The following is a 27938-nucleotide window of genomic DNA, read 5'->3' on the forward strand; positions in this document are numbered from 1 at the left end:
CGGGTTGTGCCGCCCTTGGTAACGCGTCTCCATGAGTGAAATCTCTTGGTGGAATCGCTCGCCGTGCTCGTCCGAGACTGCTCCCAAGTTGTCAGGGAAGAAGTTCAGGTGCTGGTGTAGGAAATGGATTTTCAGGGACATCCTGGAGCCAAGTTTCCTGAAGGACTCCAGCAGCTGCTGCACTATTTCTTCATAGTTGTCCGCGCGCTCGTTCCCCAAGAAGTTGTCCGTCACAGCTTTGAAGCTCCTCCACGCTGCCAGCTCTTTGGGGTTTAGAGTTGTCGGAAAAGTTTCGTCCTTCATAATCTGTCGGATTTGCGGTCCAACAAAGACACCAGCCTTGATCTTGGCCTCCGACAAGGTGTTGCCAAACTTTTCCTTGAGGTTTTAATTGTAAAATAACAACCACCAACCACAACGCCGCTTCACAATAACCACCAACCACAACGCCGCTTCACAACAACCACCAACCACAACGCCGCTTCACCACAACCGCCACGACCTTTACCGTCACAACTCGCCACCATCTCATCCACACCATCTCGTGCCACTCATGGGCGCCGATGCTGGACTCGTGCGGGGCGCGCACCGAGCAGCGTGTTCAAAAACATCACGGACTTTCCGAAGAAAAACGGATCAAAAACGACTCACGCCCACTTTTGTTCCGTCCAATCGGTGAGCGAGGGGCGATTTGGCCCCGCCTCCAGGGCGTTGGAGGGTGGTCGCTATATGCAAATACATGGATCAAAAAGCATTCACGCCCACTTTTCCTCGGGCCAATGGGGAGCCAGCAAGAGAGGTGAAGGGTCGGAGGCAGAGGGTCAAGGGTGAAAGAGCGAAGCCACGGGGCTTATATATAGACGGCTGCGTTTGTCAGTCAAGGAGTTCAGTTGGAAGTTGAGAGTTGAGTGTGCGGAATTCAAGAGAGTCGTCGGTGGAGCGGGAAAGAAGTGGTACTAGTCAGAGTGAAGAGGACGGAGCTGTGGAGAGGTGACGGCGGCGAAGGCGGACGAGGGGGTGCTCGCGTCGGTGCCGGGAGCGGCACAGGGAGAGGCCAGTAACGCGACCGAGGTTGAGGAGGAGACGCTCGCCGCGGGACCCGAGACAGGGTGAAATCCTCCTTCCCCCGAGCATCAGCAACCCCCTCCTGTTTCCCCCCGCGCTGAGATAGTGCGACAAAGGGGGCCCCCTTCCCACCCCCTACCAGACACTGTCCGCGAGGCCCGCGGAGTTGAGGCACCACCGCCGCTCCGCGTCTCATCACCAGACGGGTAGGCCCGACACGGTCTCAGCCCCAGGCCCGCCTACCCCCCTCATCCTGGAGGGTGGTTCTCTTTTCTTTTGCTTTGGGAATATGTGTTGTCGGCGCCGTCTGTGAAGTAAAATTGTATAAGTGTTGCCGTGTGCCCGGTAGTCGGATAGATCTGCATTGTTGCATTTGCTTTTTGTGTAATATTGCATTGTCTTCTTCTTTTACATGTGCTTTTGGTGGAATTGTATATGTGTGCTTTCCGTTCATCGCGAAATAAATGTGCTTATTGTTGAACTGTTTTCCCGCTTCGCTTCGTCTTTTCCTCTATTGAATCCCCATCTTGCTTCACGTAAAGGGTTGGTCGTGGGCTAAAACGCCCGATAATTAAATCGAACCGTCGAGGCCGACGAATAACACCGCTCGGTTATCCCGATAGTACGGAACGGGTCGCTTAAAGTGGCCCGTGTCCGAAGTCGACCTGCGGCGAGGTGCGATCGCCCGGTCTACCCTCCGTGTGGGTACTTAGGTAGGTCGAATTTGGCGAGCAACCCTATCCCACGCGGGGGCCGATTGGCACGATCGCGGTGAGACCGAAAGGTCCACCCGTGGCTAGTTCCCGGCGTTAGTCCGAGAGGGTCACGACTGGATTGTCCGTCCGGTGGGCGACGTGCCGCGATTCGAGTTACGTGGCCGTCCGCACGCCGGCGGGCGCGAATCCGCAACAATATGTTATGATGCAAAGATGAACTGATTAGATTTTGGCATCAAGAGGTCAAAGGTAATGTCAGGTCAGGTAAAAATGTGATACTTGAGAATAGCTGAAGGGATTGTAATAAAAACTTGGTTCTAGTATGTATTAATAATGATGTAATAATGTGAGCGGAGGCAGACGTCACAACGTCGAAGAGTGCCGTTGTAGTTATTTTGCTTTTTGTATCCAAATTTGAGGTTCGTGGAAGAGCAAGAACACAGAACAGTACAGGATGCAACAGAACTGAAGGACTAGCACAAGGAAGGGTGGGGTGATGTGGAGGAAAAATTTATATTATGTATTCTAAATTGTAACAAATGGGGTTTTAGAAATGTAAGTTTTATGCAACAAGTTGAATTGGCTGTCCTTTTTGGCCAAGAGTCTTTTGCCCTAAATGTTGATAAAATGTCTTGTTCTGGAGCGGTGTGACCTGGGCTGATAACGGCGAACCATTTGCCTCAAAATGTACGTAGTGGCTTCTCTCCTCGAGGACACCTATGCAGTCTGGGTTGACAGCCCCCACCACTCACCCATGAAAGTATAAAATGCTTTGAAATGTAAAATTAAGTGCAAGCACGTGAGGATGTATGGCATCTTAATGGCTTGTACTCCTTGGGACTGACCAAGTATCAAGTTAGAATAAAACTCTGATGTAATGTGGAAGTGAATTAAATCTGGTTGGTTTTAACAGTTCACCAAAAGTAAGAATAAGGAAAAATAGAACCAAATAATATTGCAACAAATGGGGATTTTCAAGTTCATTGTGTGTCGTGTACGAGGGTGATATAATTAGAAAATAAATTGTTTCACAAAGAAATGACTTGTGTGTGGACATCGGTTATCAGTTTCGGTGGTTTTTATGCAGGATTTTATAACCAAATCGGACAAACGTTAAATTCTGCCTGAAGTTAAATTGGATTCCACAATCAACCAGGAAGAATCCTTCAACGATCACAACGAGGTGGGTGAAAAATCCACATCAATTGGCGCCTGAGGACTCTGATTCGAACAGACCGTGTGCGGTGCTCGTGACCGGAGGTGCTTAATCTGCCAGAGGCAGTGCCTGGAGGAACGACCAGTGCTTGAGCGAAGGTAAGGGAGAGTGCTCTCAGCAGGTAACGCATTTCGAACAAAGAAAAGTTCATCGTCAGATAATTTTATTGATAGAAAGAAGAGGTAGCGGAGAGAGTCCGTCTAAAAGTACACGATAAGTACTGTAGTTGTTTTAGAAAAGAGGAGTCAGATTAAATGAGCATGACGAAGTGACATGCCACAGACCGCGCAGAGGACGCGTGAGATATATGTTTGCATTGATACTTACCTGAGAGGAGAGATACCGTGATCAGTTAGTTAAGGCGGTATTCTCAGGGCGAGGCCTACACATTGCTCTACAGGAGGGAGGTTGACCCTTCGATTTCCCCAAATGTGGGAACGTCTACCATGAAATTTGTAGGATGCAGGAGACGATTGACCGGCTGTGTGTGTGGCTGGTGATTTGCATTGAGATGCATGTGTTGCTGAGAGTGAAAAATGAAACTTGTGCGAGTCCAATATTCACTGCAATGAAACGTGTTCTCTTGGGATTTTGACGATATTTTTTAACAACTTAAGAAACCTCAGGCAGAGAGTCGAAACACCTTGGCTGTTTGTGGTTTGGTGCTGATAACGCGAAGGTCACGAGCTGTGACTGTGCAGCTCGCCCCCTACACTGGATCTGTGGGGGGTGGCATGTTCTCTCCACTGAGTCTGTGTTTGTCTTAGCTTTAGCTGTGAAATTCGATTCACATGCAGATTCAAGAGGGTGCGGCTATTGTATCGAAGTGTGCATGCTGTTGGCAATGACTTTAAATTGATATAGAAATGCGATTGATTTGGAGGATATTTTATTGGGTTTTGCAGGCAAAAAGGAAGCCCGAGAATGGTCCCGTGGTCAGATGATAACACTTTAGAAGGTTCCAGAACGTCCTTCATGGATTTCTGTAAAAATTCCGATGAAAAATGAACATTTTAAGGTTTTGTAAAAATATTTGTCACGTGACCACAAGCGAGTCTATGAGATGCAATGCTCATGAGTGTGCGTGTTGAAGCCATGACAGAGTAATGCCAAACTGTGGGTTTTGCCTGTCCTAGAGTTTTTCATTTTCTTCCCACCGGATGTGGAGAGAACTTCCTGTTCCTTGTTGCTTGGTGTTTGTCACACACCCTCTCTACTGAATCTGTTTAAAGTGAAGTCTTGGGAGGTGAGCTCTCGCTGGCATTGTGATGATTTGTAATTACACAACCCGGTAGGTTTAAGTGCTGGGCAAGCTCTGAGGACGTGTCAGAAATGTTTCGAAGATTTTGATTTAATTGATTTTGATGCCCAACGATAGTCTAACTTATGCATAGTGCGCTGCACGTATCGCCGACGACCACATGGCGTAGCCTATTAAAAGGCGAACGCTCAACGATTTAAATCATAACCGCACGAGAAATCGAAGTGTCCTCATCACCGTCACACCTTGACGATTTAGCCAGCGTATGCCACCCAATGAAAAATGTGTCTAAAATGCTGGCACACGTCAAATACGTTCTGGGTAAGTTTTGTATATGTTAAGAGCACGCTGAAACACGCTGGCATAAGTCGTAGTACGACGTATACGTCGATAAATTAAAGCATGCTGAAAATTTTACGTCATATGCCAGCGTATGACACACGTTCCGCATACGCTGGCCATAAGTTGAAGGCACGTTATGCGATCGTTGACACACGTCACTTGTAAGTCACTCATAAGTTGAAACACGTCGAGGTAATGTTTAGCGTACCCAAAACTTATTTTCTCCATCAAGGCACATTTTCTTATTTTCTCCTTGGCTCCGTCAAGGCACGTGACGAAATATCGGAAGTTGCTGTTGTTGTTTTTTTTGATTTTTTTTTCGTCTATCATTAACTTTGAAATATATTCGGACATTTGCTTTGAAGTTTAAAGTTCACGTTACTATTTAATGATTATTCAATTTAATATATTGTAATTTCGTAAATACACTATTTTCTCGTCATGAACGTAGTTCGTCCATGACGGATGTGACGTGACGGCACGTGACGAAATACACTGAACAACAAAATTTTTTTACTGGAGTTGTGTAAAGTGATTTAGACTAATTTGGGTACGCTGATTTCAAAAATCATAACCGTTTTGCTGTATCACGTCAGGATTTTCAGTAACAGAAATATTCCCATTGCCTAGAAGTCAGGATTTCAATGAAATTTACAAAAATTCATTTATTCATTTATTTCATCATGAATGCTTCAAAATTATAGAAATTACAGAAAAACTCCACTAGAATGTAATTAAAAATGCTTTAGGCATTTGGCTTTGCGTTTGTGCTGCTCTGTGTCAGTTTCACGATGCAGGAACCAGCAGAAATCGCCCATCATGTTCGGGTTGTGCCGCCCTTGGTAACGCGTCTCCATGAGTGAAATCTCTTGGTGGAATCGCTCGCCGTGCTCGTCCGAGACTGCTCCCAAGTTGTCAGGGAAGAAGTTCAGGTGCTGGTGTAGGAAATGGATTTTCAGGGACATCCTGGAGCCAAGTTTCCTGAAGGACTCCAGCAGCTGCTGCACTATTTCTTCATAGTTGTCCGCGCGCTCGTTCCCCAAGAAGTTGTCCGTCACAGCTTTGAAGCTCCTCCACGCTGCCAGCTCTTTGGGGTTTAGAGTTGTCGGAAAAGTTTCGTCCTTCATAATCTGTCGGATTTGCGGTCCAACAAAGACACCAGCCTTGATCTTGGCCTCCGACAAGGTGTTGCCAAACTTTTCCTTGAGGTATAAAACCCACGCCCATTCAGATCCATTGCCCGTACAAAACTTTTCATCAAGCCGAGCTTTATGTGGAGTGGTGGAAGGAAAACCTTGGCTGGGTCGACAAGGGCGACATGCTTCACGTTGTGTCGACCAGGTACATGCTCTTTTCGCTCTTCCCAATCTTTCTTCATCCAGTGATTCTTGTCGTCTCTGCTATCCCAGAGACAAAGGAAGCACATGTATTTTGTGTAGCCTGACTGCAGCTCTAACAACAGCGCCACCACTTTCAAGTCTCCGCAGATGTGCCAGTTGAAGTCATTGTACTTGATGGAATCAAGCAGCTGCCGCATAGTCTCATAGGTCTCTGTCATGCCGAACGCGTGAGCCAGTGGGACTGATGGTTTCTCGTTGCCATTGTGGAGCAAAACAGCCTTCAAGCTGTTCTTCCCCGAGTCGATGAAGAGGCGCCAGTCTGCAGGATCGTGATCACACCCAAGTTCTTTCAACAGACCGTTGATGTCACTGCAGAATGTCATCGTGTCTTCCATCTCAAAGAACTCAGCCATGTCTCTGTGACGTGCTCTGAACAAGGATATCTTGGTGTTAGGTTCAAGTAGATTCCACTGCTGCAGCCTTGATCCAAGCAGCTCTGCCTTCGCCTTTGACAGCGAGAGATCTCTTACAAGATCATTTAAGTCTCCCTGGTTCAGAAGGTGTGATTCTTGAGTGTCGGGTTCAAAAGGTTCATCATCACCATCCTCTTCACCACTGCTTACAGCTATGTTCTGATCAGCTGGAGGTGTTGGAACGGGCTTCTCGTCATCATGAGGCACAGGTTTACGAGCAGAGACGCAGTCAGCGTACTTGATGTGACCTTTATTCTTCTTGTTGAAGCCGGCGATGCTTGTGCAGCAGAAATAACAATCATCATGATGATTCTGCGGCTCACGCCATATCATGGGCACCGCAAATGGAATGCTCGCGCGCTTGCCCACCAACCACTGAATCAAGGTTGTGTGACAGCTTGTGCAGCAGATGTGTGGTGCCCAGCTCTGTTCTTGGTCCCCCACCTTACACCCGAAGTAGTGAAAGTAGGTGGCCTTCATTTTCACTGCTGTAGATATACTTCGCTGTTGATCTTTTTTGGTATACCGACCACAGACATAACAGAAGTTGTCAGGATGATTGGTACAGGAACGCCTACTCATCTTTATCTGAAAGAAAGAAATATAACACAAGTTAACAACAATTGTACGAAATAGACATGTTAAAGACATATGTAAATTTCATTGAAATCCTGACTTCTAGGCAATGGGAATATTTCTGTTCCTGAAAATCCTGACGTGATACAGCAAAACGGTTATGATTTTTGAAATCAGCGTACCCAAATTAGTCTTAATCACTTTACACATCTCCAGTAAAAAAAAAAATTTGAAATTTGTTGTTCAGTGATATCGGTAGTTTTTTTTTTTTTAATTCTTCTTCCTCTTCTTGTTGTTCTTCTGATGAAGACAAAACCTTTAGGATGCCACTCTTGGACACATTTGTCCTTGTTATATACCAATTCCCCGAAACGCTGCCAATACGCCATTATACGGTAGCTGTAAGTTAGAAACACGTTCAGTAAGTTCTGTGGTAGTCCAGAAGACGTCAATCAAATACGTCTACATACGTCAATATGCGTTGGAGGAACGTTACACATAGGTTCAAAGCATGTTACTCATAGGTTAGAAATAAGTTTTGGATATGCTAAACATTACCTCGACGTGTTTCGACTTATGAGTAACTTACAAGTAACGTGCCTCGACATGTGTCAACGATCGCATAACGTGCCGCGACGCGTGTCAACGATCGCGTAACGTGCCTACAACACGTTACTCGTATGTTATAAATAATTTTCGGGTACGCTAAACAATACCTCGACGCGTTTCGACTTATGAGTAACTTCAAAGTAACATGTGTCGACATGTCAATGATCGCATAACATGCCTACAACTTATGGCCAGCGTAGCGGAACGTGCGAGTCATACGCTGGCATACGTCGTAAAATTTCAAGCATGCTAAAATTTGTGGACGACCTCAGCATACTCCGACGAAAGCCAGCGGACGACGACGTATGCCACCGTGTTTCAGCGTGCTCTTAATGCATTCGACGTGTGCCAGCGTTTCAGACAAATTTTTCACACGTCGGCATGAGCTGGCTAAATCGTCAAGGTGTGCCAGGGCCTTTACCGAGTGCAAATCCTGCTCAACCCTCAAATTAATTCCAGGTGGGGTTGACTCAGCCTGTCATCCTTCCCAGGTCGGCAAAATGAGCAGCAGCTTGCTGGGATGATCGAACTCTTCAAGTATCCAGCGTCGGAGTGGCAGCACGTCCAGGATTGTGCCCAAGAGCCCAGGAGACTCCTTCGGCAGCACCGACGCTCTGTAAAAAGTGTGATCCCAATGGAAGGATGGACCAATGTAAAGCATGAAGTAGTCCTTCATGCCTCCACTGGAGAGTGGGGTCTGGGGGGGGGTATGCTGTCTAAATTTAATGGTTGGAGAGGATAACAACATCCCAACTGGTGTTTTTTTTTTTAAATACAATGTCAAGGCTCATATAAGGGCTAACACACAGAATGTATAACAAGGGGAGCAGGAGACAAGAGGGACCTGAGCAGGAAGCATAAAACAGTGGGGAATAGACACATGAGATCTGTGGAAGGGAGAGGGATGGGGCAAGGTACACAGGGTAAACAAGATGGACACCACAGGTACTTTCAGGAAGAAAAGCAGGTAATATGAAGGAGGTGGGTTTGGGGTGGATTAACGGGGGTAGAAAAGATCATGGTTTTGGATGGGGGAAAGATAAGAGATGGTGGTGAACAGCTATTTTGAAAACTTGGAGGGAAGAGTGGGATTGGAGAATGTGGGAGTTTGTTCCAAAAGCAGGAAAAGAAGAATCAAAGAATGAAGGTGAGCAGTGATTCTTGATTTTGATAGTTTAACCAGAAGGGGGGTTGTTGGCGGACTATGAGCGCCCTGTGGAAATATGGGTGGGACAGATAGCAGACAGAGCGGGGAGGGGCGGCAGGAAAGGAGACCCCAGAACAAAGAAAGTCCACTGACCTGGAGAGAGAGATAGAGACCCTCAAGACTCAGCCTCATCGCAGGAGACAATGATCCTAAATGCCGTGGTTTGTAAAGCGTGAAGCCGAGAAAGGTGAGAGTCGGGAGCACCAGCTCAGAGGGGGAAGCAGTACTCCATCAGGCTGTAGATGAAAGCTTTGTACGTGGTCAGTAGCTCAGGTCAGGCCAAGGAAGGACTTTGCACGACAGAGGATGTCCAATCGGTGACTAGATTTGGAGGCCAGCTTGGAGATGTGGCTTTCCCAAAAAAGATCAGGGCAGATAGTGAGGCCGAAAAATTTGAATGAAAGGAATTCTTCAAGAGGATTGTTGAGAAAGTAGATGGGGGGGGGGGTTGGTTCAGACGGTCCTCATGGAGAGACATAGTAAGAGAGCGAGTGTGAGAAATGAGTGTTACCTCTCATCTGAGACTGGATCTTGAGTCTGGACCAGGGTACAGGGTGTCATGGCAGTGGCACAAAGCCTTTTGCAACTGGGTAGTTGCAATGGGGCTGGCCATTGACTACACACCAGCTTCCAACACTCGCAATGTGAGATGTTGAGAGATCACGCCTGTATGCAAGCACCCATTTGACCTGTCTTCACATACAATGAAACGGCATAGTAAAAAAATCAGGGAAATGAATGAACAGAAAAGGAGGAAAGGGAAGAAAGAACAAGAAGCTGATGCTGGAAGTCCCCTGCCTTTTCGGTGGTATGAGAAGTGCATCTGCGCAATTTGAAAGCTAAATCTTGAGCAGTTTTTGAAATATTGTTTCAAATCTGGAAGCCATTTCCACACAAACAGACAGCAGTCCTTAAGCTTAGTTATTTCAGAGTATATTTATAGTTAGATTCCTCCCGATGTCAAAAGGAAATTACATGTGTGCGCTGCGAAGTTTCTTTCTGGTTAGATTTTTGCAATACCCAACGCCAACAAATCAATCCTTCACTTCTTCGCACCATCGACGCCATTGCCCACGTGCGTTCGACCACGGACGTGGGCGGAGGTTTCCTCACCTCAGAACACCGACTCCGCCCAGGACAGGAGGGGGTTCACCCCTGTCCAATCATGGATGGCCAGCACACCACCCCACAAAACCCTGTCCAATAAGGGCAAAGATTATCTCAGAGGACCAATCACCCCACCCCGCCCGGGGGAGGGATAAGAATCGCGGGGCTCCCCTGACGGTTTGCTGGAGTTGGGTTGGAATTATCAGAGAAGAAAGGGGTCACCATTGCTGTTGGTGTGCATCGTTGGTGGTCGTCATTGCCGTGTCTCAAGCTGGTCCTCTGACTATTCCACAGCCGTCGACTTCCATCTCTCATTTTGTCGAGCAATAACCCGGAGTCCGAGCCGGGAATCTCCGCTGACCCTCTGTGAGGAGCGACCCTGGCCCCTGCTTTAACCCCGCTATACCGAGTCTGGGCTCGCTGACGACCCCGAAATTCACACTTGCAGTCATGGGTCAAACCGCACGAGGCGACCAGGTTCCGACCAAACTCTGACCTCCAGCCTGTCTATCTCCTTGGCTGCGAGGGTCAAAATAAAGATAATCTGGCTCCATTTTCTTTTGGTGTGTGTGTGTGTCTGTGGTGGCGCCATCCAATAAGTAGAAATTGTATAAGTGTTGATTGCTCATTGTACATTTTCCTGTTTCGTCGTGATAACTCTGCTCTGTCTCCCTCCCTATTGTAAATAAACCCGTTAAATGTACCAGCTCATTGCCTGTCGTTTCTTCCATTGACCCAGCATGGTGCAGGCTTGAGAGTTTGGGAGGCTGCTTGTGCCGTAAATTGTTCATTTGGTCCGGTGAGGCTTTGGTAATTTCCGCTCGGTTACGCCGAATCAGAGTCGATAACAGCGACTCGGTTCGCACAAAGTCGGCCGAGGATGTGGCTTCCCCGGCAGTTAGACAGCGTGGGCACTTCGGTAAATTGGAATTAGACAAGTGGACCCTAACTCACGCCGTCGAAATATTGGCGACCACGGTCCTTTAAGCGCCCCATCGACTCTGGAGTTATCCGGGGTGATGACCTCCCTATTCCGCTGTTCGATGGGAGATGGCCCAACTGCTCCATCTCGCGGTGATCCTTGCCACCGAACCCGGCACCACAACAAGATCACTTGCAGAAGCTAAGTTACCGAGATAGTTGCCACTGCAGCAGAATTCAACCAATCATAGCTGTTATCTAATCAGGTTGAGATAATGTCATGAGGAAAAGATATCGCAATATGAAAAGTTAATGTTTAACGATTTTTGAAATATTGCGTTCAAAAAGTAAGTGGACGGATGATGAGTCGGTCAGTCGATCGGACAGAGTTCATTTTAATGTCCTCCATGTCCGAATTGGACGGAGGGGTGGGGGACAAAAAAAAATCCCAAATGTGGCACACTGGATTACATGGCCAACACAAGGACACACAATGACATGTTAAAAATGGAGGGGCCTATCAAAGTGCGCAAAACAATAACCAGAGGAAGACATTTCTAGCAGCAAGCGACGTGCTGCTGGGGTGGCGTAGTGAGAGGAGGTGAGTGTGATTAGTGAGTGGGTGAGGGTTGAGGGTGAACATGGGCTATGTGGCCACGGTCTCAAATGAAAGGCTGCTTTGAGTCCGTAAAGTGATGCCAAAGTGACCAATATCACAAGCTTTGTCAAACAGGATGACTAATTGGTCAGTTCGTAAAACAATGGGTCGGCTCAGCTCGTATGAAATAAGCACACTCTTCCCTGACCAAGTTTATTCAAAACCTTCACCTTCTGAGTCAGACATCACTTTCCTCGACTTTTTTGCATTTGCTTCACCACGAGCAACAGTTTTCGTCTTGGGAGCCGTGATTAAAAAATCATTAATGGCAATAAACAACTAAAAACAAAGGAATTGATTACGATTACACTGAAGATTACACCGAATGATGCAGAGCACGGTGCAGTGCAGTACTGTTCAGCACAGTTTACATTTCAGTCATTATTAATGGTGCACGAGAAACAACGAAAGGCTCGTGGTGCGAGATAACCATCACAATTCAGCTCAAAGATGCGATTGGATGAAACCCACGGATATTCAAACCCATGATATTTTAAGGTTTACTGTATTCTCTGCTTGTGTCACTCACTTTGTATCACCTTTAGAATGTTCTTGTGGAGTTTGATAAGCAAGTCCAGATTCTTCTCCTCCTGAGAGATTCCCAGCACTGTGGACGGTGCCATCCTCACGTTTCGAAACTGTAACACTGACTCGAGCCTGGGCAAGAAAAGGAAAAGCATGATACAAAGGATGAACTTGATCAACGCCTATTTTCAACAACTTCCTCACTCTTTGGTACTCTCACACAATAAAGGACACCGAATCATCATTTGGGGACGAGGAGGGACATCGTTTGTGAATTTCATTTTTGGGGGAAAGGAGGAAACAATAATTCAGAAAAGGAATTCAAAGATGGAGTAATTTTGGAAGTTTGAAAGGAGTAAAAACATCATGATGTGACAAACGTGATGGACACAATCACCACCCTACCTTTTTACTCGATCTGTGTAACCCTAAAGAGCAACAAAACAAAATAAAGGGTTAATTCAAACTTTATGAATCATTTAATTTACATGAATAATGCAAGCCATGTGAAATTTGCAGATTGAAGAGTAAATGTAATTGTGTTCACAGAGACAAGTCAATCCATGAAATCCGTCCCATTTTAAGTCAGGATTGTATAATGGTCCAGCCACATGGTCTGAAATAAGATGCCCACTAACATCCTCACAGGTGGGGTTGTGACCATGATACGATCCCACCCTGGGTACCCCCAGCATGTATGAAACATTTGAGAAAAATTTGCCAAGCGTTTTTTTTTTTATTCTCTATGATTTTCAAACATTCACATATACAGATAATTGCCTTATCTTATCTCAGGATGTTGAGAAGAAAACACACCTGGATGAAGGAAATGCCCTCCAACTCCTCGAGTGCTGTTTGTAGAGTGGATTTTGCATGTCGGAGAGATTCAATCTGTTTCTTCAGCTTCTCCATATCCTTCCCAAGTAGAGAAAGCTTCTTCTTTTGCCTTTTGTTGAAACTACTTTTCACCAGATCCACAGCTTCATCCACAAATTGGTACAACTGCTTTCTCTTCCCCTCCAGCCTGTCCATGGTATCTCTGAGCACTGGGAGGAAATATTGTTTGAATTTAGTTTAAAATTAAGAACAACGTTTCAGAGAAGATATGAAAAACACAAAAAGTAAAATGGTTTATGATCATGGAGGGTTAAAAGAAATCAATCCAGGATTGGGTTGATAAAGAATGAATAAAGGGGAGGTGTCCACTCTTACGTGCAACCATTATTAGAATGACAAATCATTGGATGAACAATAGGCTTTACAAACAAACTTCAAGATTCAAAAACCCAGAATGGGTGGAATGAATATAATGTTGATTGAAGTACAGTCAGGCCTCGCTTAACATCGTCACAGTTAACATTGTTTCGTTATCAAGTCGTTGATCTCTTGGAGGAAATACTCGTTTAAATTTGTTCACCGTTCCATCATAAAGTCGTTTCCCCTCTCATTTAGAACCAAACTAATGGTTTTCCTCGTTTTAACAAATCTACAGAACAAACCATATGGACACCAGAATTACGGGTGTATGGGCCGTTCCAAAAATACTGGTGTCGAGGCCCATCCAGATTACCTACAGTATAGGCCTGACACCCACTGAGCCGTCAGGGGTTGCGTCACCCTCTCCGCTCTCAGGTGTTTGACAAGTAGTCATTCACCTGACTTACTGTACTGCCACATATTTAGAAATTAAACTCATGGAAACATCCTCACGTGCAATGATAACATCAGTGGGTCCTGGGCTGATGTTACTCAGGTGTACAAGAATGGTGTGTGGAGGAATTTGTGGCCTGAATGTATTGTGACGTCCACGGGACTTGAACAGTCCCGCCAACGTAGAATGAGCCGAAACGATGGAGGCGATTTATTTATTTATAACCCAAACATGGCGGTTCTAATCGCTCTACCACAAACGGGACGAGGAAGGTGGCACGAGTCACTTTTCACTGAGTTGATGATGTTTATTTGTTTTTTTTATAATTACCAGAAATAACAAGACTCGGCAAGAAGAGGGATCCGGGGCGATTCGACGGGATGGTGTGGGATCGGGCGTGGGGAAAAACACAGACAATTCCAATGAATATACAGTTCTCAATCCCTCTAAGGCGCCAAGCAGAGACACAGACACAGACACAGACACAGACACAGACACAGACACAGACACAGACACAGACACAGACACACACACACAGACACAGACACAGACACAGACACAGACACAGACACAGACACAGACACAGACACAGACACAACGTAGCTATCTCTGGTGGTCAGGCTGGACCGTGGTGTGGACGCAACTGTCCCTGGATCGGCGCCGGACGAGCCGGCCTTGCTCTCGCCAGGGGGGGGGCAGGAGAAACCGCGGTGCTGTCGACCTCTTGGTCCTGGCCCAAGTCCGCCCACAGCCGCCAGGGGACCAGCTCCCGCGCCAAGCCGCGAGCAGGAGAGGGAGGCAGGTCCACCCGCCGCCCAACCCCGTATTCCGAGTCAGCAGAACCCTAGAGCCAACCAAAGCGATGCACGAGGCTCGGCAAGGATACCAGGGTATCCAGTGATACTTATAAAAAGTGATACCAGGGGGATCACTTTTACGGTGGCCCGCTTCTCAGTTTCTCCCTTGTCCGAATCCGGCCCAGGGATCAAACACCCTTGTGGCTGCGTATCCAATTTCGGAGCCCACTGTGGCCAAAGATGTTTTGTGGTGAGGGTCTCATGGGTCGATTTTGCCTCCCGTTCCAAACGTTGAATGGACCGATTCACCTCTTCCCGCAGGATCTTCTGGGCCCGCACAACCTCCTCCAAGGCTCCGTCGCGAGTTTGTAGCTGCTCCTCAACCAACACGGACACTCTACTTACAAAAGACGGCTCTACCAGGCCTTTATCCAAGACTTCATCTTGGCTCATAATTTTATCTTGTTCGTCCAAACGAGCCTCCAATCCTTTTACCTCCTCCACCAAATTCATCCCTTGCTTCCTCAGCTCTCCCCACTCTTCAACTTGCAGCTGCATACGAGCATCCACACAGGCACGATGACGTTCCAGGCTTTCATCCACTTTATCAACCCGAATGTTCGTTGCATCAATTTTATCTACCAATTTTTTTCGGATATTTTCCCCCTCCAATGTAATTTCTACCTTTGTTTCCTCCAATCTATCCTCGAATTTACTTTGTATTTCTCCCAATTTAACATCCACACACTCCTGCATCTCAGTTTTCATTTTCTCCATCTTTTCCCCCCAATTCATCCCTCATTAAATCAATCCGTGCACCCAACTGTACACCCATTACCCTCAATTGATCTGTCATTTCTGCCCTCTGTGCCGTCATTTCTGCCCTCTGTGTCATGAATTGATTTTCCATTTGTGCCCCCTGTGCCGTCATTTTTGCCCCCTGTGCTGTAATTGCACTCATTAAACGTTCCAACATTGTCCAGATCGTCATCGTACCGGTTTCCGGCGCTGCCGGCTCCGTTACGGGCGATGAAGCACGGTCCACGCTCGGAATGGGGGAGGTTCCAACCCTACCCCCGTCTCTCCCCTCTTCCCCCGACTCGCTGCCAGACACGTGGCCTTCCTCCTCCAACAACTGCACATCCGCCATGGTGCAGAAGTCCCGTTTGCCGCCAATTAATTTAAATTTGAAAAATCCCGCCAAAATTTTCCCGCGCTCGCGCGCTTTTTGTAGTAATTTTAGATTCCAATTCGTGGCGAGATTTTAATCCTGGTATATAATTTAGAGGGGTTCGAACATCCAACACCCTGACACCAATGTGACGTCCACGGGACTTGAACAGTCCCGCCAACGTAGAATGAGCTGAAACGATGGAGGAGATTTATTTATTTATAACCCAAACATGGCGGTTCTAATCGCTCTACCGCAAACGGGACGAGGAAGGTGGCACGAGTCACTTTTCACTGAGTTGATGATGTTTATTTGTTTTTTTTATAATTACCAGAAATAACACGACTCAGCAAGAAGAGGGATCCGGGGCGATTCGACGGGATGGTGTGGGATCGGGCGTGGGGAAAAACACAGACAATTCCAATGAATATACAGTTCTCAATCCCTCTAAGGCGCCAAGCACACACACACACACACACAAAACGTAGCTATCTCTGGTGGTCAGGCTGGACCGTGGTGTGGACGCAACTGTCCCTGGATCGGTGCCGGACGAGCCGGCCTTGCTCTCGCCAGGGGGGGGGCAGGAGAAACCGCGGTGCTGTCGACCTCCTGGTCCTGGCCCAAGTCCGCCCACAGCCGCCAGGGAACCAGCTCCCGCGCCAAGCCGCGAGCAGGAGAGGGAGGCAGGTCCACCCGCCGCCCGACCCCGTATTCCGGGTCAGCAGAACCCTAGAGCCAACCAAAGCGAGGCACGAGGCTCGGCAAGGCTCCCAGGCACGATCAAGAGCACGGTCGACTCAGCACAGCCACCAGGACGCTCTCTGCCGCCACAGGTTCCACACCAAAAAAAACACGAGCGTTGTGGTTATAATCTTCTTCTTCTTCTTCCTTTTCGACCCCGAACAGAACCTTTTTATCCTTCTGCCCTCGTCACCTCCAATCGAGCCGTTTATTGGCCCACTGCCGTCGCCTTCTGCCAATCGTGATCACGGGGCGGAGCCATCCGCTGAACTGTCCTGTGACGTCACGGCCAGTCTTCAGAGAATACCAAAAGGAGTTTACGCAGACACACTTACCCTATCCCGTGTCCCTACCTAATTACGTGACATTTATAATTTCCCCCTTGAAGAAATGAACATTTACTAGACAACGTATCACCACTGAATTACTACTTATTACATCGAGATCCTGGTAAACTCGAACAGCATGGCATACCTAATTAAACATCCTAATTACCCTTTGAATGCATACCCCCCCCCCCTCAAACGTAACAGTATCAACGACTTGAAAATATTTAAAGATATTGTCCCCACGATGAAGGAAGTTACCCTCAGCCTGGCCAATAAAGTTGGGTTTGATGAGGTGGAAGAAGCTGATGTGACAACTCCTGCAATCACACAGAGGAGAGCTAACCAATGAAGATCTGAAGCAACGAGAGATGAGAAAAAGGAAACAAGACGTGATGATATTCAATTGTTTGTTTAAAATAATTTGAAACTTGTCCTCCAGATGGAAATAATATATTTTGTTTGACGATAATTTTGCCTGGAACCTTACCCCACCCACCCCTCCACCCCTATTTACATTAATTATAATGAGGAAATTGAATCCGCTTAAAGTCGTTTCAGTTCAAGTCGCACTTTTGAGAACTAACTACAACGTTAAGCGAGGACGGACTGCATCAGAACCACAGTCAGAAGCAAGGAAAAGGTGACGTTTCAGATGTTAACCCTTCGGAAAAAAAATTCTTCCTCATTTGCTCCAATGAAGGTTTAATAACCGAAACGTCATCTTCTTCTTCTCTTTGCATCCCACAGTGGTTGGAAAACCTCAATCAATGTTCTGTGGATTCCATTAACTGTTCTTCCTCTCTGCTGATGCAGAACACACTTCTCTTCATGACGAACACCTATTTTACATTCTGTAACGAAATACAATCATCACAACTTCACTGATGCTTTTGTTGGGCAAAGAGGACAAAAGGTGTGCATTCTGCAGGAAGGTTTAATTTTCCCCCAAAAACTACCGCATTTGCATAATTTACTCTCAATCCTAAGACTGTTGGCCCATGACCATCTGGGCCCAAGTTCCACCACTTTGGTTCAGAATCAGGTAAATAAATTAGTGTCACTTCCGTTTCTGATGTCCCGTACCCTGATGCAGAATGCAGGTCCCGTCAAAGCATTTTCTTGGCAGGGGTTACACTAGGTGGTTTGCCGTTGCCTTCCCAGCAATAGTAAGGGCAGCAATTTGGAATTTGTTTCGTGTGCCGGTGACAACTTGACAACTCTTCGTGAAGAACACCGTGGGATCTTTAGCGTCCACCAAATAATGCTGGCAGACAGGACGACCAGTTTAACGTCCATCTGAGGGATGGTACACACACTGATGAATCACCCTGCCTGTGAAACGCTGGAATGACAGCAAAAAGCTGGGTCAGGATTCAAATCCAGGCTGCACAGCTTAGAGGCAAGTGTGCGCACATCCAGAAAATCATGCCAACCCGATTATTACTTATCAAAGAATAATTAAACAACAACAAAGCACTTCAAGAAGAAAACTGAAACATTGGTCTGAGTTTATTTTATCCAAATGAACAAAAGTGTTGATTGAGTGAAATGGTCATGGGTGGATGTGGTTGGTGGTCAGTGTGGGAATGTGTCGAGGTGGTCTGAGATTCTCACAAGATGATGTAACTAGGTGTGAGGTAAATGAAACCAAAGACAGAACATTATCCTCTTCCAAACAAAAATTCTCTTTCATTAATATTGTTACAGTGCCGGGGGTCGGCCGCGAGACGACCGCTCTGACAGAGCCGCAAGTCGAGTCGGCCCGACCGGAATATAGATCGCCGCCCGGATAAGTCCGAGTCGACGGGTCCTTGTCCAAGAACCGAAATACGCCAATGGGCAGATCACGTGGGGTAGAGTCGATTGCCAAACTTCAAATTACCTAAATACACACGTGATCCTACTACTGGGGTATTCCACCCTCGACGGAACAAACCGCTGAGGGAAGCCTGTCCCGTGCGCGATTCCAAGCGGCTTAGTCGACGAGAACCGTCGGTCCAAATGTCCCCCTTTTATGGCAAACCAACGGCTTTCTAACTCGCAGCACACGAAATGAAAGAGTCGATGCGATGAGCTGAAAACATTTAACAATTTGGTATTTATTAATAATAATGGGGAACTCGGGAAGCACGCAAGAACAGAACTATACCGACTTTACGAAATGCAATGCAAACATTTACAGCACACAAAGCACTTAACAGTTTCCTACTGATTAGACGGGCTCACGGACGCACACACACCCCCAAGAAATGGTGGCTGAGGCCTTTAATAACGAGCTCCAGCTCGGAGGACAGGTGAGCTGAAACCCAGAACCTATCTCGAACCTCTCACCTCATGTGTTCTTCAAGTTGTTTGGACCAGTGCTCCAGCGAGAGCGAGCTGGATCCAATCGCCGTGAGCCGCGATCCTTCACGAGCTACCGCGCTTCTCAACACGTGCTGGTGAGACGAGGCGCCGATCCTTCCCGTCGATGCGTCGCTTCCCCGAGGAACCACCTCCAAGAAGAGGTCAAGTCGCACCAAGCCGGGAACCAAACGGAGAACAACGAGCTCCACGAACCCAGAAGAAGAAGAAGAAGCCACCATTCGCAGATCGAGCCGAGCAACCAGCTCAACTTTCTTCCAAAATACAGCTCTCCAAAAAGCCAACCGAGCCAAGCACAACCTGAAGCTCTGCTGAACAACTCCTCTGCAGAAGCCTTCACAAGGCCTCTCCCACTTCCAACTTTTCAACACTAACAAAGAAAGGATCTCCTCTTTATCTTTCTCCGCCCCCTCCCACGCGCCCGGCGTGACTAATGCCCTCGAGATCCATCCCCGGCTCAACCACGGGTGTGAGGGAGTTGTTGACGTCATGAATCACAGGACGGCAGGGCTCTTCTTCCTCTTCGCAGAAGAGGGGGAGGGATGTCTCCATTGTTCGCTCCCTAACTATTAAATCGATCCGCAGCGCATCTAATCGATTTATGAACATTTGAACAATGGAAGGTGAGCTATCTAGGGAACAAGCACTTACCGACATAGCTGACTAAATGAACCTGGATGTTGTGTGCAATCGAATTCCCAAATTCGTAACACTATTGTTGTGGTTTCCGCCCCCTCCCCCCCGTCCCCCCGTTCGGCGTGCGAACAGCCGCTTTTAGCCGAATTGCAGCCGTACGCCCACTGGATGGGCAATCCAGTCGTAGCTTTCCGGATCAAATGCCGGAATCCAGCTACGGGTGTGTTGTTAATCACACCACAGCCTTGTCAGTACTCTACCAGAACGCCACAGGGTGGGGTCGCCAAATTATCGACTTACCTAATTATTCATGCAGGAAGGCTACCGAGAGATTGAACCTCAACGGGAGATGCTTGGGAATGAGCCACGTAAGCAGCTCGCTCCGTTCTGCGGATACCGAGCGGTGTATTTATCACGCAGCCCCGTTGGACCCGATCACCTTATCGGCTATTAAAAAGCCCGCTAAAATTCCGTACCCAGCGATGGCAACTCAAATAAGGAAAGGGACGCAAGGACCAGGTTAACATTTAAACAACGACATTTATTAACACATGCAAGCAGTCATGTATGCAACCAATGCATGTATGGAACACAACACAAGCAAGAAAAAGAACCACAACCATCTATTTATTATGTACACACATGCACTTATGCAGTTCTACTTAAACGGACTTGGCGCCACAACGTTCACTCAAAGAAAACCCCGGAAAGGAAAGAGCAAGAACTGGGCCTCGTGGGCCTTTAATAGTTCACGGAGCTGTGGGGACCGCAAAAGCTCCGAGAGACCGCACTGGTTACCTGCCGCCTCGTGGTGACTCGCTGGGCGCTCCTCGATGTGCAGTCCACATGGCAGCTGACATGACCGTGGCGTGGCCCAGGCCTCGTCGTGCGGCCCGGTCGATCGGGCTTAGTCGACAATGCCTCAGAGGAACGAACGGGCCTTTGCTCTTTCAGAGTTGATGCTCTCTTTAAGAGCCCGTCCATTCCTCAGCGTCATTTGGACTTCCCGGGGCCCGATCACCTCGGACCGTTATGCTGCTGGTTGGCGACTCCTCTCCGGCCTCTCTTCAGTGACCCACAGTTCGGCACGGCACGGCAAGCTGCGCTACAGGCTCCCGTCTCCTCCGCTCCTCACAGACTCCAGGCTGACCCAGCTCCCAATGCGACTCCACACAACTCTCCCACAACTGCCCGCTTGGCGTCTCTGCCCACCTTTTATGGGATCCATGAGGTGAGGTTTGATCTCCGATCTCTCACCTCTGACCCCCGCTGGCTCGCCCCTTTTTATCTTTTGATCCGAATTTGTCGCGAAGCTCGGCGAGAGCGGATGTGGGTGAAATCATCGATCCTTGCCCCAACGAAGGAGTCCCCGCGTCTTGGTGGCAGAGATGTTGTTCGTGGGGAATTCGCCGTGGCTGGCGCAAAGATGGCGGCGCAATGGAGATGCAGGTGAGGCGATGTTGTTCGTTGTTGAGATGTGGTTTAGGAGATGGCGAGGAGATGTCGTCGTGGTGAAGGCGGTTTTGGAGAGAGTGGTTGTGGTGCTTGAGATGCAGTTGGTCCAAAATATATCTTCTGCTATATCTGTGGATGCTTCACTTTCGCACCTCAAAGACACGACATCAATACATTCGTCGAGAGTGTACTGTGCCGACTTAAAAGTACCGCTTGGAGACCAGGACAAAAACTGGGCCCGTAATAAAGTATGCACGACTTTTGTCAAAACTCTGAGATCATGGTCTCAAGGAAAGAATGCGAAGCTCAAGTTTGGAGAGAACCAAAAAAAACACCTAGATGACTGCTACTTCTGCCTTGTAAATGTCAAATGATTCAATAAGAAAAACAAGCAATACATGAAATACCCCAGCATACCCTCTGCTATACGGCCAGTTCCTCATTGTGACGAAATACCTGTACCTGTTTTTACCGAGCTCAGAGATAGATGAAGCACTTACTTCATCCACATCTTTATCCAATGATGATGAAGATGCAGAGTACAAGCCATTGGATTCGTTTTTGATCAACCTTCTCTGTATAGTCAGCCTGAATTGAATGATCTGATCTGAGATTTAAATTTTCCAAAACAATCTGCTGAGTTGTTGGCTTCCAGACTGCAAGAGAAAAACCTTCTCAAACCTGGCACAAGTGTCTCATTTTATCACAACAGAGAGGCAGAACTGAGGAAGTACTTCCACTCTGATGGTCAACTTGTATTCTGCAATGACGTTGAAGGGCTTCTTCTCGCTATGGGATTGCCTGCGTATCATTCAAGTGAGTGGAGACTCTATTGACAGTTTGAAAAGAAGTTTGAAATGTGTTTTACTTCACAATGGGAACATCTATGGATCCATCCCTATAGGACACTCAGTGACCCAGAAGGAGAAGTATGCAAACATCAAGGTTGTACTTGAATGATTGAAGTACCACGATCATGAATGGTTGATCTGTGTGGATTTGAAAATAGTGCACTTCCGTTTGGGGCAACAAGGAGGTTACACCAAATACCGTTGTTTCCTCTGCCACTGGGACAGTAGGGCAAAGGAGAAGCACTGGGTGAGAAAGGAATGGCCATCAAGGAATAGTTTGATACCTGGTGACAAGAACATCATTAATGAACCACTGGTTGATCGGAAAAAATATCATCCTTCCACCATTGCACATCAAACTCGGTCTGATGAAGCAGTTTGTTAAAGCTCTTGATCACACTGGAGACTGCTTTGGTGACATATGTTCAAACTTTGAGTCTTCGCGACGAGAAGAAAAAAAGCAGGGATATTCGACGGACCTCAGATCAGAACATTACTCAAGGACCCACACTTTGTTACGACGATGACCGCTGTCGAAGCTCGAGCGTGGAATGCATTCACTAATGTGGTGCAGAATTTTCTTGGGAACAAGAAAGATGACAACTACCGAGAGATTGTGGAAGAGCTGCTCCTTAGTCTGCGAGCGCTGGGGTGCAGAATGAGCATCAAGGTGCACTACTTGCACAGTCACCTGAGCGAGTTTCCAGATAACCTTGGAGATGTAAGCGAGGAACAGGGTGAACGTTTCCATCAAGACATTAAAGTGATGGAAGAATGTTATCAAGGTCGTTGGGACTCAAATATGATGGCAGATGACTGCTGGAGTTTGATGAGGGATGTCCCAGATGCTGTGCATAAGAGATTGTCCACAAAGAAGAGGTTTACTATGTTGTAATAGGATTACACCTGTGCCTTTGGATACTTACGCTTTCAAGTACCGGTACTTATTTTGTTATATTCGCATATTTTTGCATTTATTGCTGCACTCTGAATGTCGTTTAAAGTCACAAAACTCAGAAAAATGCTTTGAGCTTGAGTGATGCCTCGTATTTAAGCGATGTACACCATGTTAAGGGGAACTTTTTCCACCTATATATTTAACTTAGTTTAATGAAATTTATAAACTTTTCATACATTAAAAATAGAGAAAATGTGTAAAAATATGTGCAAGCAAGCATGGATTATATGTTAATGTATGATTAAATATTGTAATTGAAGTCTGTACCTTTCATTGTAAACATTTTTGCATCGATCGATCTTCTAATGCAACAGTGTTTTTCAACTTCGAGTGTAAAATTGCTGTTTTCTCAAAAATAATGATTTTTCATTGTTCAAAAACCTGATGTGATAGGCAAAAACTAATGAGAGATTTGGATTCAGCACCCAAAAGTTAGCGAGAATCCGTTGAAAAACCCCATGCAAGAGAAATCGTGTTGACCAGTGAATCATTTATACCTAAAGCGGACAAACTAATGTAACTAACCGTAACGTTACTAACCATGCTTTTCTTGTCTTAAATATAAATGAGGATGATACACAATAAATGTTCCATGGAAAAACAAAGATTATTAAGTGAGAAATGAAAGGGGAAACACAATTTGATATAGACGTCTCCTGTTTGAGGAAACTTTTTGACCAAAGATCTGTCATTTTTATCCTTGCCCATATTCTGTAAAGTTACCAACTGAAATTAAAGTTCTCACTGTGATTATAATAGAAGTCTAAACGTTTTTTTTTTTTACTTTACATGGGTGGAAGGTGTAATCAAGAAGCTTCGCTGGTATCATGAGTAAGATTAAATGCTCATTCAATTTCATTTCACAGGGCAGAACGTTATACAATAGCCCCAAAAGTGTAATGCCACTAACCATGGAATTGCCCATCTGCAGAACAAAAACAAAGGAAGCAATTTGAATGTTAACATCTGGATGACAAGCCTTATCGACAGATAAAATAACAGACCAATTTTTTTTTTTTAAAGCAGTTTGATGATGTTTGCCTTGTGACTTCATGTTCAGAGTCCAGAATTCTGTACAAATGTCAGATGTTACAAGTGGAAAATGGCCAAGCACAGTGCATGACAACACAATCCATTTTGTGTTTTGTACAGAAAAGATCCAGAACATATCTCGTAGCACTCACATGAAAGATTTTCACCCACGAAAGAACCTGAGAAGCACCAAAGTATTCTGCAGCTTTTTCTACCTCACCGGTGTAATGGTCAATGGAAACCTTAACACTGAAATTTACCAAAACTTCGACGAAGATGGAGCTGTAAAATGTGGAAAGCACCCTGCACAATGTCAGAAAAAGTTGAGGAACAAAACGCATTTGAAAAGGCAGCTGACAATTGATAGAGCAGAAGAGTTGCTTGAAAATGCTGGTCGACTTGAAGAGGCATGGCTCAGATACATCCAGAAACTGAAGTGAAAAAAGGTTGAGTTGTTTCAATGTTCCAAAAGACAAAGATACAGATCCACAAGATGGTGGTGATATCCCTGACTCACTTCAACGTGGAGACCATGACATTGAAATTCATCCATGTGTGATCAAGTATGAAGAAGCTCAAATCTGACTGAGGTCATTGAATGAGAAGTGAGAAGTATTCCATAAGGTACGACTGTCATATGCCTTCAGGCATGTCAGGACTAAAAGTAATGTGAATACCACTGAACTATTTCATGTGCTTGTCACTGGTGGTGCTGGTACAGGAAAGTGTCACCTGATCAAAATGATGCATTACTCGGCAACCAGAATTCTTGCTTGAAAATTGCCAAAGCCTGATGATGCGTTTGTATTAGTGATGACTGCTCCTGCTGGTGTTGGAGGAGTTATCAATGCAGCCACAATTATACAACACATTCTGCATCGGCGGAAATGCCAAAATACCGGACAACCCGCTTGGCGAGGAAAAAAAAATAAAAAAACAAACAAACAAACAAACAAAAAAACTCTGAGCAAAGTTCAGCAGATTGCAGAATTTGTTCATTGATGAGATTTCCATGGTGGATCACACGCTGTTGGTACACATTCATGGGAGATTGAGAGATCAAACAATGTCAGGATTTTTCTCCTTTTGGAAGTGTTTCAATCATTGCTGTTGGTGATTTATATCAGCTTTCACCTGTTAAAGGTAAAACTCTGCATTCAGAACATGTTGTGAACCTCGAGGTTGATAATTTTCTTGTTGCTGAAACATGAATCCTTCAGAGATTCTGAATCACTTGAGAACACAAAAAAGATCTGAACAGTTTCCAGCTGAGGACTTCACGAACGTGAAACTGGAAGAGAGAATTATGCAATTCACATTGTCACAAATTAAGGAGACAACTATAATGTGTTTAAAGTCAATTCATCCCAATCTTATCCAGTTTCCATTGATGGAGAAGACTTCAAAGAAATTAAATCTGATGAAAAAAACAACTTAAAAAATAAAATCACTCAGCACAGATGTGTTTACCACAAATCTAGCAAGTGTCACGATGGCTGTTGATGCAGTGCCATGTTGACAGAACAGAGATGTATCAGATGGATTGGTAAATCGTGTCGACAGGACCGTGTATCATCACAAACTATTGGTGTTACCAAGTTTCCTTCAGTGGTTCATGTTGTATTTGACAATGTGTCAGGGACAAGTTGCAAAAACAAAAAACACATACCACCTTCGTTACCAACAACACTCCCATCAATCCTCAGAAAGATAAAGTAACATTGGCAGTGCAAGGCATCAACTTCTATTGAAACTCAGATATGACTGCACAGGGCATAACATTCAAGGAGTAGCATTCAAAGAAGCTATTGTTTCACTTCAAAAAAATATTCCTTGCCGAGCAAGGGTATGTTGCTTGAAGCCAAGTCACAACACGAGGAAGACTAGTCATCCAGATCTTCAAAGAGTTAGTCATTCACTCCAAGGAAAACGTTGCAGCAGCAATGTCCAACTTGTTACCATTTTCCCCTCACCAGAAACGAATGACACTGAAGTAATTACTGGTTTGAAGTTTACTCCACACAATGTTTTGGGGGCTCAAGTCACATTGAAGATTTAAGGTCTGAGCCGTTTCCTGGAGGGAAATTTAATTCCTCCCACAGAAACATGGCTGGCTCGTGAATATCCACAAGGAATGTCACAGCTGGATGAATTTGTCTTTCACCACAAACCGAGGGGCCAGCACAACGATTCATCTGAAGAACTATTTGCTTGCATGAACCAACAATGTCATGGTGGTGTCAGTTTATACCACAAGACAACAAAATTAAATTTTGAATCTTCCTGTGACTAACATGGAATGTCTTGTATTCAAAAATTTTCATCATAATGTTGTCGTTGCATTGATTTATAGGCAATCGTCTTACAAAATTGACCTTTTCACAAAAAACATGATTACACTGGAACACAAACTGGATAGATTCCAAGGTGGTTGTATTGTGATGGGTGATTTCAATGAGGATATTCAAATCCTCTTTCACGAAGATTATGGAAGACAGGTTTTCTTCAACGTGTGAGAGTCGACCACAAAAAATGGGACATTAATTGATCATGTATGTCAGGCAGACACCATGTGAAGGTCGATGTTCTTCAAACATATTAGTCACCACAAAGCTGAGAGAGTTGCATGGAGAGAAGATAAAAAATAAAAATTAGTGGTTCGGTGTGAGAAAAAAAGAGAAAGGGGAGATACTTTGAGTAAAGCTGCGTTCTTGGAAATGATAACTCATGGACCAGAGTACGTCGGTTCATCCTGAAATCCACTTTTTTTGAGAATAAAGGTATATCTTGGAGGAAAGAATCTCACACACACAGAAAGGGTGAGTTGTTAATGCGTGAGCTGGAAAGTGTATTTTAGAGAAATATGTCCAAAAATGCTCAGAGGGTTGCCATTTTTCCATGTATGTTGGAAACAGTCAGGCATCAAAACTGTGGATTTGTTTAACATGTCACCAAAAATCATGTCTGGTAAAATGATAGCTGAAGCTGCTGCAAACAATCTCCACATGGAGCCCATTCCTGAGGAATTAGTGTCTAAGCTCTGGATCGACATTTGACTGCCTTGTATTCCATTTGCAAAAATGACTGCACTTCTCAAAGGTGGACAACATGGCATCCATGGACCTGCAATATGTGTTCCTTCCAATGTAGAGAAAGCTATAACCATTGTACCAAGATTTTGGTCACATAATCAATTGATCCGGGTTCTACTGAAGAGACGGTTGCTTACAAAAGTTATGAGTACCAATTCGTGAACAAAACTCAAATCAAAAATGCTCTTCACGATCTGGTGAAAAACAAATGGAATGTTGGTGTTGCTTTAAACAATGAATGGGAAAATCGTTTGCCAACTGTTTTAAGGGGAAATGAAGAAGAAATTGTGATGAGACCATTGAAGCATCCCAAAGACAGAATGATAATACCGATCACAAAATGTACATTGACAGTCGTCATCAACCTGTGGACATTGAGCAGGAAATCTTTGATCAAAATAATGTGAAGAGCACCTGCTGAAGGTAATGATCCAGTTAAAATCTTAATTGATGAAAGCAATGAAGCAAAATCATTCCCAGTGCCGTTTCCAACTGGAAGCCCAACATGATGATTATCATGAAATAAAGATAACTGTGTGCATGTACTTAAATTCACACAAGACACACACAGATGGTAGATTCACAAGAAACACAAATTGCATATTTTATGCTCAATATCACTTTGAAGTGCAGCAGGTGTTGAGTCGTGGATCAATTCCTTTCAGGAAATGTCATCACAAGGCATTTGATGGAAAAGTTCCCTCTGAAAACCTGATGGACAAGAACTCACTGAGGAAAATTCTCAAATGTGATTACGACAATTTATTAACACAGACAAGAGGAACTTCAGCCTGTTGTGAAACTGCTCGGACAGATTTGCTTGCAATGTTGAAACAACTTGGAAA

General features: G+C 45.6%; 2 protein-coding genes across 5 annotated transcripts in view; one reads left to right on the forward strand and one right to left on the reverse strand.

Moving 5' to 3' along the window:
* The window catches only part of LOC147033531 (E3 ubiquitin/ISG15 ligase TRIM25-like), a 472162-nt gene that overhangs the window by 214712 nt on the left and 229512 nt on the right, over positions 1–27938 (forward strand). The gene's annotated exons all lie outside the window — the stretch shown is intronic.
* LOC147033534 (uncharacterized) overlaps positions 11631–27938 on the reverse strand; it is a 29069-nt gene continuing 12761 nt past the window's right edge. Inside the window, exons 2-4 of the mRNA XM_085856369.1 lie at positions 12833–13062; positions 12422–12444; positions 11631–12148 (exon numbers count right to left, since the gene is read on the reverse strand). Of these exons, the coding sequence (XP_085712495.1) occupies positions 12013–12148; positions 12422–12444; positions 12833–13062 (389 nt within the window). The 3' untranslated portion in view covers positions 11631–12012. The remainder of the gene's footprint in view (positions 12149–12421; positions 12445–12832; positions 13063–27938) is intronic.

Source organism: Eptatretus burgeri, chromosome 2, assembly GCF_056783735.1.
Source record: "Eptatretus burgeri isolate ZD-2024b chromosome 2, Ebu_testis_v1, whole genome shotgun sequence".
NCBI classification, from domain to species: Eukaryota; Metazoa; Chordata; class Myxini; order Myxiniformes; family Myxinidae; genus Eptatretus; species Eptatretus burgeri.